The sequence below is a fragment of the Peromyscus leucopus genome, chromosome 1 (assembly GCF_004664715.2).
Source record: "Peromyscus leucopus breed LL Stock chromosome 1, UCI_PerLeu_2.1, whole genome shotgun sequence".
Lineage (NCBI taxonomy): Eukaryota > Metazoa > Chordata > Mammalia > Rodentia > Cricetidae > Peromyscus > Peromyscus leucopus.
In genome coordinates, this window is record NC_051063.1 from 69,423,847 (window position 1) to 69,439,752 (window position 15,906).

Here is a 15,906-nt window from a genome sequence, read left to right on the forward strand (position 1 = left end):
CGCCAAGGCAATAGTGAAGAAAGACTCAAGGGCCCACGGAGCTGCGGCAGGATGCCGCATAAACAGACCAGAGGAGGAGCAGGCATCAAAGAGGCTGCAGATCCCACCAGGACAGAGATCAAATAGAGAACTCACCACATCAAAGAGCCACAGAGAGGCTGACTCTCCAGAGCTGCACCCCCAGTCAGTCAGGTGCAGCCCAGCACAGGTGTGTGATCTCATCCCAAGGGGGGAAAAGTGTGTTTTAAATGCCATGGCATGATGCTGTCTTGTGTGTTCATACGTGCGGGTGCACACGTGTGGGGAGGTGAACGTGGGCATGTGGAGGTCAGAGGACAGCCTTGGGAATGGTCCTTCAGGAACCTTCCACGTTTTGGTTGAGACCAGGTTTCTCAATAGCCTGGAATTTTGCTAAGCAGGCGCTGTTGGCCAAGTAGGGAGTTTACAGGGATTCCCCTGTCTTTGCTTCCCAAGTGGCCATTGCTGGGTTAAAGCATGAAGCATCCTGCCCGGTGTTTTTTTGTTTTTGTTTTTAAATGTGGGTTCTCGGTATTGAACTGAGTCTTCGGGCTTGTAAGGTCAGTGCTTTACCAGTGGAACGATTCCTCTAACCCTAGGGCACAAGGTTTCTATTTCATATGGAGCAAATACTGTGATCTCTGTTCATAAAAGGCAGAGTCCACATCCGCACAGGGCAGGGGCAGGGAGGGGTCTGAGCACTGTTAGGGATTCTATCCTGAATGTGTGATCTCTAAGGAGACCCAAGGGCTACTACCTTTTTCCTCCTGGCTTTCATCCTTTCCAGACCCTGGGGGAGGAATCTTCTATGTACCCCTCTAATTACTTTCTTTCTCTTTTTGTGGGTGCCAGAAATCATTACCTTCCCTTGTTCTTGGGAGAAGGTAGAAAAAAAAAATCCAGGATGTTCTTCAAAGGTTAAAGTTCACACATTAAAAAGGCAGAATTCTTAGCAAGAGACCCATTGTTGGCATCTTGCCACCTCCTATTGTTAAGAAAGCTGGCATGGTTACCTTACAATCTGTTCAGACACTGGCCGGTGAAATTTTGGGGGCAAATCTAGCTTGGGCTTTACTGTGAAGCACTGGATGTCTGAGGGCGGAGAGTTAAGGACCAAATGACAGCATACATACCAACCAAGAGAAGCCCTGCCACCTGAGGGCACCTGTCCATCACCTGTTCCCAGGAGTGGCCCTCCCACTGTCTTAAAGGATACACTGGCCAGGAGAAGTCTTAATGTCATCGCCTGGTGGAGACGTCGTCTTCATTTTCTCAGCATTTGGAAACTGAGTTAATAGCCGAGCTTCAAAGTCTTCCCGTCGCTCATATTCCTTTCCTCGGTAAATGAATACTTTCCCCTGGAAACAATGACCTCTGTTAACTAACGCCACAGGTTCACACACAAGAGTGCTGGTCTTCAAAAACATGTTTGACAGCTTTGTTTCCTTTTTTCTTTTCCTTTTTCCTTTTTAAGTCACTGCATTTAAGAATAACTTGCAACTGCAGTCTCTAATCGAGAACACCCAAATACATACGGCTGAGCGCTCCCCACGAGCTTCATTCTTAGCGATAACAACAAGTTAAAAAAAACTATGGAGGAGGCCAACAAGAGGGCTTAGCAGGTGAAGGCACTTGTAGCCAAGGCTGACAGCTTGAGTTCAATCCCTGGAAGCCACATGGTGCAAGGAGAAATGATGCCCACAAGTGATAGTTAAAGATGAATCCCCCCACGGAACTGTGACCACCACAGGGTCTCTCAACCTCTACTTTCTTCTCTCCTCTTCCTCCTCCTTTTCTTTTCTTTTTTGGAGACAGGGTCTCTCTATTACGTATCTCTGGCTGTCCTGGAACTCACTATGTAGGCCAGGCTGACCCCAGACTCGTAGACAGCCACCTGCCTCTGCCTCCCAGATGCTGGGATTAAAGGCACGCGCCACCACCCCTGTCAGCCTCTACGTTCATTTTCAAGGAAGCAGTAAGGATTCTTACTTGGGGAGCCTTTCACACCCCACCCCAATCACACCGTGGATAACCAGCCATAAAGCAACCCAGGCCCTCCCCAGCTTCTGTGTCCTGTCCCACCGTCTCTCTCAGTAACATCCCCAGAAGTTACTATCCTGTCAAGAGAGCTGTTTGTCCTGCTTTTATTTTTTTAATTCATTGCTCTTTGTCAAAAAAAAAAAAAAAAAAAAAAAAAAAGCATCAACTCTGGTCATATATCTGGGACACACTCTCTTGCGACAATCCCCGTGTATATGTAAAATGAATTAATTTTTAAGCTTCTCTCATGTGAATTGGGTCCTATGTTAACTGGGTTCCCAGGCACAGCAAAGAGCCTGCATGAGAATCTAGCGGCCAGCAGCGGCTGCCTCTCCCCTGTAGGACTCGAGAAGTCATCTTTTCCTGCCCAAAAGAAGGTAGCGCTGCAGGGGACTAAGGAGAGGTCCTCAGAGCAGGACCCGACTCCTGGGTGTCACATGGAGATCAGCAGAGATGGAGGTAAAAAGAAGCAGGCCAACCAGGAAGACCCTGAGTTCCTGGCCTCCCTGAAGCCTGGAGGCTGGGGACGAGTGGAAAGTAGGACTTCCTTCTGGCAGGAGGAGCCCTCTATGATCCTTACTCAGCAATGACAAAGTCTACACAGGGCTGACATTTGTCATTTCTAAGTAACATTCTCCAATCTAGATTTCACCGGAAGCTGTTATCAAGGGCCAGGTGACTCTGGTGTGGGCTTCGGTGGATGGGCGCTCTCCTTACACAGGCTACACTGTGGAGGACTTCTCTAGGAGGGCTTGAGGCAGTCGCTCCTTGTGCATCTGGAAGGAAGGGTCCTGAGACGTGTAACGGAGTGCTTCAAGGACCAGAGTGTTGTGTGTGTCCGCTGAGTTGCACACAGGTGTCAGTGGCTAGCACAGAACACTGCTACTGTCATTTGAAGGCTGCTGCCTCTTCCGCCCGCCTAGTCCTCTCCTTTGTTGCTTCTGTCTACTCAGAAACGTCTCTGCATCGGCTCATCATGCTAGGTGCAGCCTTGGCTTATTAGTGGCTGTCCGTGGGCAGATAAAGGTTGCTGGCAGTGAGAAGGAGGGAGACAGAGAAAGAGGTGCAAGAAAGAGACAGAGGGACAGCATTTTGCTACACACTCTTAGATCTGTGTCGACTCAGCCATAAGCCAAAACTCACCTAATTAACACATTTCCACGGAGAGAAGGGGAGACTCCGAGGACGCGCAATTAACCACCCCTGCTGCGGCCTGAGTGCCCCTGCCACCCTTCTACCCTTTACGCACTGAAACAGAGTTACCAAGGCAATGGCAGCTGAGTGGGTGTGGGCGCTGGGAAGCGACCAGATCCACAAAGGTCTCAGAAGGTTTTTCCTCCTACCCTAGAGGGCCTCCTCAGACACGGAATCTATTGGTCCCTTGAGCCTAGACTTTCCAGCCTCCAGATCTGTGAGCAATAAATTTTTGTTGTTTATAAATTACCCAGTCTAGGGTGTTTTGTTACAGCAGTCCAAACAGATCTGAACAATCCCCCTTTCAAATCTCAATTTATTCTGCAGTTTAACAAATTACTAAGAAAGTAACAGTTTAAGGTTTGGATATTCCCCTCCTCCCCGCTTTGCACTTAGCTATGGCTTGAAGTATCACTATGGAAGAAAAAAAAAAAAAGTCCTATTTTTTTTCTGGAAGAAAAATGTCAAGCAGAAAGCAAAGTAATATGTAGTCTTAATTAGAAATATAAATACAGAGTCTGGGCCTCCTGTGAGGCTCTAGGAAGCCAGACATCTCAGGAAGGCAGAGATTTACTAGAGAGCAGACCACTCAGAAAGTAGCATGCATTTATTAAGCTTTACCCTCAAAGAAGGCACAATAATAAAAATACATAAAGGCTTTAATAGAAAAACACTAGAGTTATAGACGAAAACACTAATAGTATTTTCCAGAAACGTCCACTACTTTGCATTCTGCAGTAGTCCTTCCAAACACGAAAACGAGGGGGAAATGTACGTACAGTCAACGATATTTATTCCTTGTGAGAATTATAAATATTAATAAGAATGCAAAAAAGCAATGAGCTCGATTTATGGAGAGAAACAGTGCCAAGGGGCCAGCGAGATAGCTCAGCGGCTGCTCTCTCGGCAGCGGGAAGTTGCTAAACATTCCGCCCACTTTTTGGTAACTGGTAATGTCATTGTCAGACTGACCCCTGCCAGGCGATCTGTGAAGCGTAATGAATATATTGCTGCAGCCCGACAGAGTTATTCAGGTGTGTCGGGAAAGCCAGCTCAATATTAATCAAGCACGTTAAACTCTTTATTCTTACTTCACATTTTGTCCTTTGATGGTGGAAGTGACCCAGGACGGTCCCTGGAGTCTGCAGGAGCCAGTGCTTGAGACTGTATTGCAGCAAGCCTCCCTGGGGGCATTTCATCACACGCTCAGGCAGGCTGCTGCCTCGCAGCTGGAGTTAGATAACTACATCCATGGTTGGTATCACAGGGGGATTCTGTGCCTGGGGCCCACACTCTAATACCCATGAGCAGGAGTGTGCCCGGCCCAAGGTTGGCCTCTCTCTTCCCTGGGCCACATACATGTTGGGGCACACAGAAAGACACTAAAGTTTTTGTAAAATTGGGCAACTTTTAATACATGCCTTTTTTGGTGTATGTATTTTGTATGTGCATGTGTGTATGTGTATGTGTGGGGTACCCATGCGTGTACTGGCATGTAGAAGTCATATATCAACCTTGGCTGTCCTTTTTCAGGTTGTGTATCTGAGGTAGGATCTTTTCCTGATGCATATAACAGTCATAGAAACATGTCACGAGACAGGGAAATCAAGACCAAGAATGTCTTCTTCAGAACTGTAAGCAAATTTGACTCATTGGTCGGCCAACATTTATTTACAGATTCCATCCTCACCTGGATATTGGGAAATGCTTGCCTAAAAGTGCACCATGTTATTTGTTGTAGAGTATTATTTTAAGGTGTGTTACTTTTGTTTATGTTGCATTTGTTTAACTCTGTGAAGCTGTCTAAAACACCTGATGGCCTAATAAAGAGCTGAATGGCCAATATCAAGACAGGAGAAAGGAATAGGCAGGACTGGCAGTCAGAGAGAAGATATAGAGGGAGAAACCTAAGAGGGGGAACAAGAAGTAGGCAGAGAAGGAGGAGGACACCAGGGGCCAGCCCCCCAGATTCACAGCAAGTCACAGAGTAAGAGTAAGATTTACAGAAGTAAGAGACACAGTGGCAAAAGGTAGATGAGATAATTTAAGTTAAGGAAAGCTGGCAAGCAACAAGCCAAGCTAAGGCAAGCCATTCATAAGTAAGAATAAGCCTCTGTGTGTAGTTTATTTGGGAGCTGGGTGGCGGGTCCCCCAAAAGAGCAGAAATAACAACAACAGCTATTGCTCTGGTTATGTGCAACAACACTCTGCTTTTCCAGGGAAGAGGCGGATTCAGTTTCAAACATTGTGGTTGTGAAAACTCACTTCCAATTTCTCATAAAATTAAAATTTTGTATGTTCACAGCATCATTATTCTCATTTAGTTAAAAGGTGGAAATAACTCAAATGTCCATCAATGGGTGAATGGATAAAGTATGGTATGTCCATACAATAGAACCCTACTTTGAAAAGGACTTAAGTTATGATGCATGCTACAACATGGATAAACCTTGATGCTATCATGCACAGTGCAAGTAAGACACAAAAGGCCAAACACAGTATGACCCAAGTTATAACTAGGGTGGTTGACTCCCAGGGACAGACAGAACAATGCTAGGTCCTTAAGCTGGGAGTAAAGAAATGGGGTACTATTGCTAAGAGGTATGGAGTTTTAGTTATTTTTTTAAAAGATACATACATACATACATATAGATATATACACATAATATATGTATACATACGCACATGCATGTATATATACACACATATATACATACACACACCATATATATATATACATATATATACATACATACATACATACATGTGTGTATGTGTGTGTGTATGATTGTGCCTGTGGAGGCCAGAGGAAGATAGCTGAACCCCTGGAGCTGGAGTTACAGGTGGTTTGAGCCACCTCAGCTGGGTGTGGGAACCAAACTCAGGTCTCCTGGAAGATCAGCAAGCACTCATAACTGCTATCTCTCTGGGCCCAAGTTCTAGTTTCATAAGTTGAGGCAATTCTGGAACTAGATGGTGGTGATGGTCTGTGTGTGTGTGTGTGTGTGTGTGTGTGTGTGTGTGTGTTTATGCCACTGAAAAATACACAACTAAAAATGCCCCAAACGGTAAATTATATTATGTGTATGTTTATGTGTATGCATGTTTGTGTGTAAATGTGTGTGCATAGAGCGTATTTGGAGGTGAGAGGAGCCTTGGGTGTTGGTTAATGTCCTGGACCTTGTTTGAGGTGGGGTCCCTTTGTTGTTTACTGCTGTATATACCAGATTCGCTAGCCCATGAGCTTCCAGAGTCTCCTGTCTCCATATCCTATCTTTTGGGAGGAGTGCTGGCATTGTAGATGAGTGCCATTGAGTTTGACTTTATGTAGGTTCTGGAGATCTTAGGTCCTCAGACTTGTGGCAAGTGCTTTGCCCACGGAGCCATCTCCCCAGCTTGCTATGTATACATTGACACAATTAAACACAAATATAAATCTCTGAGGAGAGTTCTTTCAGAAAAAAAAAATCACACAAAAAGTGCATATGTAACCAGAATCCTCATATAATTAAAGCAAATATTCTTGGTCCTTCTCTCTGGCACCCTAGAGTCAGCATAGGACTTTGCTGGGCCAAACACCAGGACTGGAAGGGGTCTCTCTGCTGAGTGAGTGACTTCGCTCACAGCAAGAAGACTCAAACTTACCCGAAGGAACGAAGGGAATCCTTGCCCATAGTAACCAACAGCAAAATAGTCTGGCTTGGGTCTTATCACCTTGACGATGTTCTCATAAAATTGTGCCTGCTTTTTCTGGAGGGAAAAATGAAAACTCATTTCAGGGCTGAGCAGAGAATTGGAGCATCTACCCTTCTGGATTCTTCCTGGGGTCCTGAGGCCTGCCCCTGGAAGAATCTGGTAGTTTTGACATTTTTCATACTGTCCAGCAAGGTATCATAAATGAGCCACATTTGGTCACTAGTTGTGATTTGGGGGTATTTTCAGTAATCCAAGGGGATGATTTTCCTTCACTCTTAGTGTTTTTGCTGTTTTTTTTTTTTGTTTTTTGGTTTTTTTTTTTGTTTGTTTTTTTTTTAAGGATACAGATCAGATACTGGGAGAATTTGAAGAACAGAATTACTCTGCTTTAAATTACATACAAATATTCCATCATAAACATGGTCTGCTGTGCACAAAAAAGCATGGCTGAGAAGGCAGCGACTGATAACTTAGAGGATGCCCTGGCATGACAAGGCTCTGGCCACCACCTGTCCACCTCCTCTCACGGAAAAGGTGAGGGCTTTACACTAGTTGAAACTCTCAGAGACTCTGGGCTGTCAAGACCCCTGTACTTAGAATGTCAGAGTCTGTAATGCGTCACTAATGGAAGTTTTAACGTCTTGGCCTATTTGAGAATAAAAAGTGAATGCTCATGGGCTGGAATCAACCAGCAGATAAAGGACAACCATTTCCCAAGATGACAAAGAGGGAGCTAGGCAAAGCCAGGAGAACATCTGAGGTGGATCCCGATGTGAATGCTGAAATGAGAAAATCTAGGAAAAACCAAACCAATCCAAAAGCGAAGGCTTACCAGCAATTCACTCAGCTGTTCATAATCAAACATCTCCGTTTCGTACTGTTCTGCAAGTTCCTTGCCCAGGGCAATGGCCTCCTCCCACATCTGTGAGGGACATAGATAAAACAGAGAGATCCAAGAATGAATCATGCATCCAGCCAAACAGTAGCATCACTATTCACAATGAGACACCTAGAGATCTGCTGGATTAACAGGCACACTGCAGGGTGGGATGGGGTGGGGTGATCAGGCAGTAAGTATACAAGTGTTTTCTAGAGGTTCCGGCCTGTGGCTCAGGCCCTGCAGTCTTGACTAAACCGCTCAACCCCAGGCTCATCCATCACACCAGCTCTTCCCACGGCATGGTGGAACTGGCCCCTCATCACCTGTCCTCACTCTGCAGCAGCCAGTACTGGCCGCCAAGGACCATCTGTCAGGACAGCCTTGGAGCCAGGGAAAAGACACCACAGGGTGAAGACACATTGCTAGGAACATCTACTACGTGGCCACTTCCCAAATGTCCCCATTGCATAGCTGTCATGTTCCAGAATGCACACTGCCAGAAACGTCCATTCAAAGCTCCAGAATGCTTGCTTTTTGCAGATGACCTCCTCCTTCTCAGATTTTTCAAATCCTGCCAGTATCTGAAAAGGGACCTTCCCTATGGCAAATAGTTTAAAGGTGCTTTTTCAAGTAACTTACTTTAAAAACATGGATAAACTTTTACTTATTTTATTCGTGTGTGTGTGTGTGTGTGTGTGTGTGTGTGTGTGTGTGTGTGTGTGTGTGTGTGTACCAGTGCCCTCTGAGGTGAGAGGTGATGAAACCCACTAAAGCTGGAGATATAAGTTGTTGTGAGGGGTACCCAGTGTTGGTGCTGGGAACTGAACTTGGGACTCCGCAAGAACAGGACACACTCTTAACAGATGTGCCATCTCCTCAGCCCCTTATCATCATCATCATGATCGCCGTTAGCATTTATTTTTTTAAAGTGTGGATAAACTTTTGACATGCAGGACTTTGATGCTAGGCCTGGATTTCCCTCGGGAAAGGTAAACTAGGAGGATTGAGAAGCATGGGTGGATTTGGATGTTGAAGTTCCCCTAAGACGCCTCCCAATTGCTGCCGACTCTTTTCCTTTGGACTTCGGTGACCCAGAACTTTCTCTAGTGTATTAAAACTGGAACATGCTTGTCTTCCCTACCCAGACTGTATTCCCCCAAGGGCAAGGGCTGGGTGTCACTCATATGAAATTTGAGGGCATTTACCACCTGCTCCTCAAGGCTCAGTGCACAGAACTGAAGGTTGATAGGAAACGACAAAGCTCAGGCAGTTCTCAACAAACTGTAATCCTAGCCTCAAATGTCTACATTTCCACAGTGCTGCTGTTCCCAGGGGATCACACCTCATGGGAGCTACACATTCCTGCCCACTAATAGCTAGAAAAAGACCAAGACCTACTGGGGACAGCCCCTCCTTGACAAGGGGCATAGATCTTAACCTGTGGGTCCAGACCCCTTTGGGGTATGTGTGTGTCACATATCAGATATCCTGCATATCAGATATTTACATTATAATTCATAACAGTATCATAATTACAGTTATGAAGTAGCAACACAGCAATGTTATGGTTGGGGGTCACCACAACCTGAGGAACTGTATTAAAGGGTCGCAGCATCAGGAAGGTTGAGAGCCGCTGGCCTAGATGATCTGGTGGGAGTGGCAGAAAAGCGGAGTCTTTTAGCAGCTTCTAGCTTACACAATATCCCACCACTGTGCTCCCTGGTTCAAGCTCTCCAACCACCTGGTAGGAGAATGTCATTTCCAGGCTGCAGACAGGGAAGCTGGGAGTCAGAGAGGGAAGGAGCTTGCTCAAGGTCACACAGCAGATGCACAGGAGACTTGCATTCTTACTCTTGCAGGTCACATGCCAGCACTTCCCCGGCCGTCACTCGGCACACTCCTGTCACAGAGTGCAGTATCCTGCCTGCTAGAATGGGCCCACCACAGGTTTGGGGTGTTAGCGACTCACTCAACTAACTGCAGGGCACTCCTATCCTTACATCCGCCAGAGATACTCTTTTCATACCACTACTTTATAAACTATTCCCCTTGGCCTCATTGTGCGTATTGAGAGAGAGTCTCATGGAGTCCCAGGCCAGCTTCCAATTCACCATACAGATGAGGGTGACGTTGAACTGATTCTTCTGCCTCTACCTCTCAAGTGCTGGGATGATAGGAGTATTATGCATTTATGTCCAAAACCACTTGGTATTCTTGAGGAAGGAAAAAAAATGGAGTTCCGAATTAATGGTTGTATTTTGAATAGTTTGAAAAGCAAAGTTAAAGTAAGTTGCTTGTGGGCTTCAGACACAGGACGACCTGTCTGAAGAGGAGTCTAGGAGACAGGAACGCCGTGTTAGGGGTCCACACTTCGCCCCTGTTCCCTTTGGGCTGATGTTATCTCATATTCTCTGTGTACTCACACTTGCCTCTCTAGACTTCTAAAGTCCTCTTCTGAAGCCTGAGCTCTCCTTCCCTGAAGAACACTCTCCCCTGTAATGTTTCTTTTAGGCACCAGTGACCCATGTCTCCCTTAGTATATTTGCACTTCAAAGATAACATTCCCTTTCCTTGTAGGTCTCCTTTAGCAGTTTGTTCTTTAGTTTCTGCAAGCTAATATACCTTCTCTTAGCTGCTCAGAGTTTTCAGCCTTCTAATTCACTCCTGAGCAAAAGCTTAATCTGTCTTGATCCTAAATGACAGATGAAGTACTTTAGATACATAGCCAAGTAATTGTTTTTAAAAGAAATATAGGTCTCGAGTAAATATCTTATCCTGCTCACCCTGAGGTCTCCTGGTTGTGTTTTCTATCAGATTTTCTATAAATACGCACACCTCCTTCCATGCCCCTCCGCTTGTGTTAAAGGATTCCACACTGGGCAGATTTTCATCTATCTTTAATTGGACCAGGGCTCTACCGGGAGCCTGGGCAGTTCATACTTCCAACACGAATGCCTCGGAAAATATTTCAGCGTCACAGAGGAAGCAGATTCAATACGATCTAGATTTAGATTGTCTCTGAGAAAGAATCACTTTGACCTTTGGTGACTGAACCCGGGATCAGCTCCATTCTTACAAGAACTACAGGCTTAGCAGGCTTGAACAGCTCCAAATGAAAATGCCCGGATTTGCAGACAACTTTATTTTCTGATCTGAGGTCTTTAATCCAGTTTCCGGCATCTGGGGAATTGTTGGCTAGCATCCGGAGGGGCACTTTGGCCTCTGTGCTCTTCCCTGCAGGAAAGGTTCTCCCTTCTTCCTGAACCTTGGTCTCAGGATCTCCCATTGTTTTCGAGCCCTGCCTGCAGAAAACGCCCTTTTCTGATGAAACACCTTCCTCAGTGTCATGGCAGTGGTAGCAGAGGAGGCTGGGGAGCTGGTGCCATAAGGAAAGTGGGTGGCAGCCATAGAAGCAGGACGGCATGTGTTCAATTCCCAGGACCCTCACACAAAGTCAAGTATGGGACTTGGCAGACAGTTCAGCAGGTAAGAGCACTTGATGCGCAAGCAGGAGGAGCTGAGTTCAAATCCCCAGCATTCATATAAAAAAGCCTGGCACGGTCTCACCGAACTGTAACTCCAGCTCTGTGAGGGAGTGGAGACTGGAGGATCAGTGGGATTTGCTGACTGCCCATCTAACTCTAGGTTACATGGGGGCTCTTGTCAGGTGGGAATAAGAGTAGGGGTTGGGGCGGGGAGCAACAGAGCAAAACACCTCTCCCCCAAAGTGGTGGTAGAGAAAATATCAAATATTGATTTCTCACAGGCAGACATGAAGAGGATGACAAGGATGCAGACCCTCCAGGGAGGTGGAGCAGCAGCTGCAGATGATGAGACAGGTGTCACCAGAGACAGGTGTCACCTGTCCTTAACATGGCCAACTCACCAGGACTCCCACGGGCCACACTTACCAGCTGTGAACAGCTCACTAGCAAAGGTGTTTTATGTGAAGCTTGACTTTCGGCCATTTTTCTACTGCTCATCCGTTTTCCCTGGCAGTTATTGGGAAGAGTCACACTCAATTACCTCCTGAATTTCCAGAGTCCCACACAGCTTTCTGGTGTTTAATGGATGAGGATCAACGGTGTGGAAGAGGCCACAGCTTTGCTTGAGGTCCCTCTGCACCAGAGGGACCAAGTGGCCCAGGACCAGCAGGAGGCCCTCATGTTCAATGAGCATCTCTAGTCTCCAAATCTGAACCAGGGAATGTTTGCACATGTGAAGTAGATCTACCCATGTCCACCTGTGTGACAGGCTCGAGGAAAGTTTTGTTATTTATCCACTCTTAGGGAAGTCTGATGCTAGCCATGAATCCCTTGAGTCTAACTGTGTCCATCAGGGTGCCGAGTGGCCTGTGGCACACAGTAGGCTTGTTAGTGGAAAAACTTCCTACACAGCATCGTTCTTGATCCTAATGCTTTAACAAAAAAGAATTCCTTTTAATAGCATCAAATCACCAAGAACCTAAGAGACCTGAATATTCAACACAGGTTTGGTCTGATGAGCCAGAGTCTGGCTCACCCCGAGAGCTTGCAGAGCATGAACATGAGCTTAGGGCAGGGTTCCACAAGGCTTACCCACAGCCTTCAAAAAGGGGACGTCACAGGATGTGAAAACGTTACCCTACTTAGAAACAAAGTCCAACCAGCTCGCCAAAAATGGAAACACATCTCTGAACTTCTATTTACAGCTCACAAGATGATGCAGGCTGCATGTGCTTTGTTTCCCACAAACTCCCCACCCCAAGCTTGGCACAAGGTAAAGTGTGATCTTCATCAACGAGATCTTATTTTAAAGAAGAAATAGAACTCCAGTTGAAAACAGTTGTAGCTCCACATATCATCTGGGCCACAAATTACGTATTGTCTTTGTTAATGGCCGACGGGGTCTGGGCTTCAGCCACTCAGAGTCACAGCCACCTGGGCGAGGAGCAGCGCCCATCCTCTAGATTCTCCCAATAGCATGGCTGCTATTTTCAACTCTCGTCCTCCACAGAGAAGCCTGGTAATTTTCAGTGAAGTACTCGGATTAAGGGCTTTATTGAAAATTACTAGGCCTCAGCCAAACACAATAAGACAGACAATTTGGAGCAGCTTCAGAAAAGAGCACTTGCCTCCCTGATAAAGCTGAACAGAGGGTTTTTGCAGGGAGAGGCCCAGGTGGGGGTAAAAATGGAGCAGGAAAGGAGTCTGCAGTAATTGTTGGGCCAAGGAAGGAAGAAATGTTGGAGAATGAAGACGAGAGTGAATGGAAATGACATTTTGTGGAGAGAAAGGGAAAGATTAAGACGCCAAGAGCTAGGCCAAAAGTCATTCAAAACACTAAAGAATGGAAGAAAAGCAAAAATAGAAAAGTCATTTTGTATGGGGGAAACACAGAAAGCTAACAGGTCATAATTTAGCAGCTGGAGCGCCCAATATAAAAGGGCAAAAATTCCTGTTGCCCTTGTTGGCATCATGGCACCAGGTAGAGAGAGAAGCTTTCCTAGAATTTGACCTCAGCCCACTCCGATGGCCAGGGTTTCCCTGCACACAGGATACAGCTGTGGACCCGAGAACAGGGCCTTCCTTCCGGTCCACCAGCAACACAGTTACAAGTCACACTGTCTGGGATGCTTTGAGCCCAACCTCCCCGGGGTTACCACCCAAAGCCCCGACAGTGCATCAGCTCAAGGGTTTATGCCATGTTTATCTAGTAAGCATAGAGTGAAGGTCTCCTTAAGTGCAAGAAAAACCAGACAAAAGCTGACAAACTATGTCCATGGGGCTATGCTTGAACCATAGTTTGGTGAGACCGAGGTATCATTTAGCTTCAATCTTATCACTCTATTAAAAATAATTTTAAGATATTTTTATTATATTTTATCTATTTTATGTATACACACATATGCACACAAATGAATAAATGTAATAAAAATTTTAAATGCATTTCAAGTGCAAGATCAAACAAAGCTTGAGGTTTAAATGGTTATAAGCATGCATGCACACATGCTCAGACATGAGCAGGGCTGAGCCTGGGTCGTGAGTGCGGTTGGCAAATCTCATCTGTGTCATGTCCTCCTGCATGCTTGTCTGCTGATCCACCCAATAAGCTGCTGCCATCACTCAGACTGAAGGTGGGTGCTTTTAGCAGACTAATAGGACTCTATATAGAAATGGCCAGCCCTTCTCTTGTGAGGATCCACCTTTGTCCCATTAGCAACCTCTTCTTGAGTGCATAAGGGGCTGGGTGTAACGCTGGTGCAAAGGGTAGTGCAGTTGTTGGGGGGCTGATGGGGCAGGGCTGATCTGACAGGGTGTCAGGTGTGGGGAAGAAGAGTTATGCATTTGAGGCCTCCCCAAGACTCAACGGTCGCCTGAAGAAGCAGCATGATCAAGCAATTGTATGAGGAACTTCATGGAATGCCTAAGTGATGGAGCCTCTTCAATCCCAAGGTATTTGCTGCTCCAGCAGTGGCCAGAGGGGACTCAGTTGCGAAAAAGTGACTGTGTTGACACTCCGGAGCCCTGGGGTGTCGGGCAGGGGATAATGAAAACTCCGCACTTTCTGCCCAGTTTTGCAATAAATCTCAGCTGCTCTAAAAACACACTAGGGGCGGTGACATAGCTCTGTGGATGGAAGCCCTTGCTGTCAAATTAAGGACAAAAGTCTGACCCTGGAACCCACATGGTAGTAGGAGAGAACCCGCTCCTACAAGGTGTCCTCTGGCCTCCACGGGTTGATGGTTACATCAGGTTGGCCTGTGGGCGGGTCTGTGAGGGATTGCGTGTCAGACTGAAAAACACAGGGAAGAAAGCAAGCATTGCCTTTTTCCTTCCACTGACCTTCAGTCCCACTGGTGAGCTCATCCACCCTGTTGCTACTGCTGCTGCTGCTGCTGCTAATTCCTTCCCTGATACTGGAACCAGCTTCTCTGGGCTTCTAATGTGAACTGAAGATTAGTGGCTCTTTAGGTATCCAGCCTTATCTGCCGAGCAACTACTGGCCTCTCAGCTTCTCTGGTATGAGAATGGCATTGCTGGACTACTCTGAACACACTCTGAAGCCAATCTAATAAGCCCCCTACTAGTATATGTTCATCCTATTGGTTCTGTTCGTCTAGAGGGCCCTGACTAATACAGTCCCCCGGAGGCTCAAGTGGCCTCCAGATGGTGGCACTGTTTTATGAAGCAATTGAGGAAGTGAGTCACTGAGTGTGGGCCTTGAGGTTTGCTAGCTTAGATTCACTTCCGGTCTTCCCTCTGCTTCCTGACTTTGGGTGTAGGAGATGCAGCATGACCTTATGCTGCGGCTGAGCCTTCCCTACCATGTTGGACTGTAGTCTTTCTTAAGCTGTAATACAAAATAAGTCCTTCCTCCCTTAAGTGGCCATTTGTTAGGTGCTCACTCAGAGCAGGGAGCAAAGAAACTTGTCCAATGCCCAAGGCAGAACTTGGTGGAACATGGAGGCAGGAACTAAGAGCAGTCGGTGGGTGACAGGAGCCTGAGGTAGACAAGAATGCAGCTCTCCAGGAGACAATGCAACTGGTCCTTACAAGTCAAGGAAATAACAACTGATCATGATGGACTCTGGTAAGCATAGGCAGATATACCATGGAAGGGCACACTTCTCAATCCAAATAATAAAACAGTGCCGTTCCAGGAAAGGCCAACACATTCAACAAAATAACATAGCATTCCATGTGTGTGAAAGCACATGGGCACGTATGTGTGTGTGGAGGCCAGAGGCCAGGGTCAGGAATCTTCCTCTGGCTCTCCACCCTGGTTTTTGTTTTTGAGATAGGGTCTCTCACTGAACCTGGAGCTTTCCCATTTTGGTGGACTGGCCTGCCAGGAAGCCGAGGGGATCCTCCTGGGCGCTCTTCCCCAGTGCTGAGATTATAGCTGTGGAATTGCCCCATGCTTTTTACCTGCATGCTGCGGATGGAACTCAGGTCCTTGGGGTTGTGTGCAAACATCTCACCACCCATTTCATCTTCCCAGCCCTGGTGCTGAGTTTCTTGGCTGCTAGTCACTGTCACAGTGGTCTGCATCAGCCTCTCCTTTTTCCTTAGCCTCTGCCTTGTCCTTGTTCTGCA

At 46.5% G+C, this 15,906-nt stretch overlaps 1 protein-coding gene across 2 annotated transcripts in view; it reads right to left on the reverse strand.

Moving 5' to 3' along the window:
• The window catches only part of Dock1 (dedicator of cytokinesis 1), a 514,664-nt gene that overhangs the window by 34,997 nt on the left and 463,761 nt on the right, over positions 1 to 15,906 (reverse strand). For both annotated transcript variants that reach the window (XM_028868987.2, XM_028868996.2), the window contains exons 39-42: positions 7,781 to 7,870; positions 6,898 to 7,002; positions 1,235 to 1,376; positions 1,032 to 1,110 (exon numbers count right to left, since the gene is read on the reverse strand). In XM_028868987.2, coding sequence (XP_028724820.1) covers positions 1,032 to 1,110; positions 1,235 to 1,376; positions 6,898 to 7,002; positions 7,781 to 7,870 — 416 coding nt within the window. The remainder of the gene's footprint in view (positions 1 to 1,031; positions 1,111 to 1,234; positions 1,377 to 6,897; positions 7,003 to 7,780; positions 7,871 to 15,906) is intronic.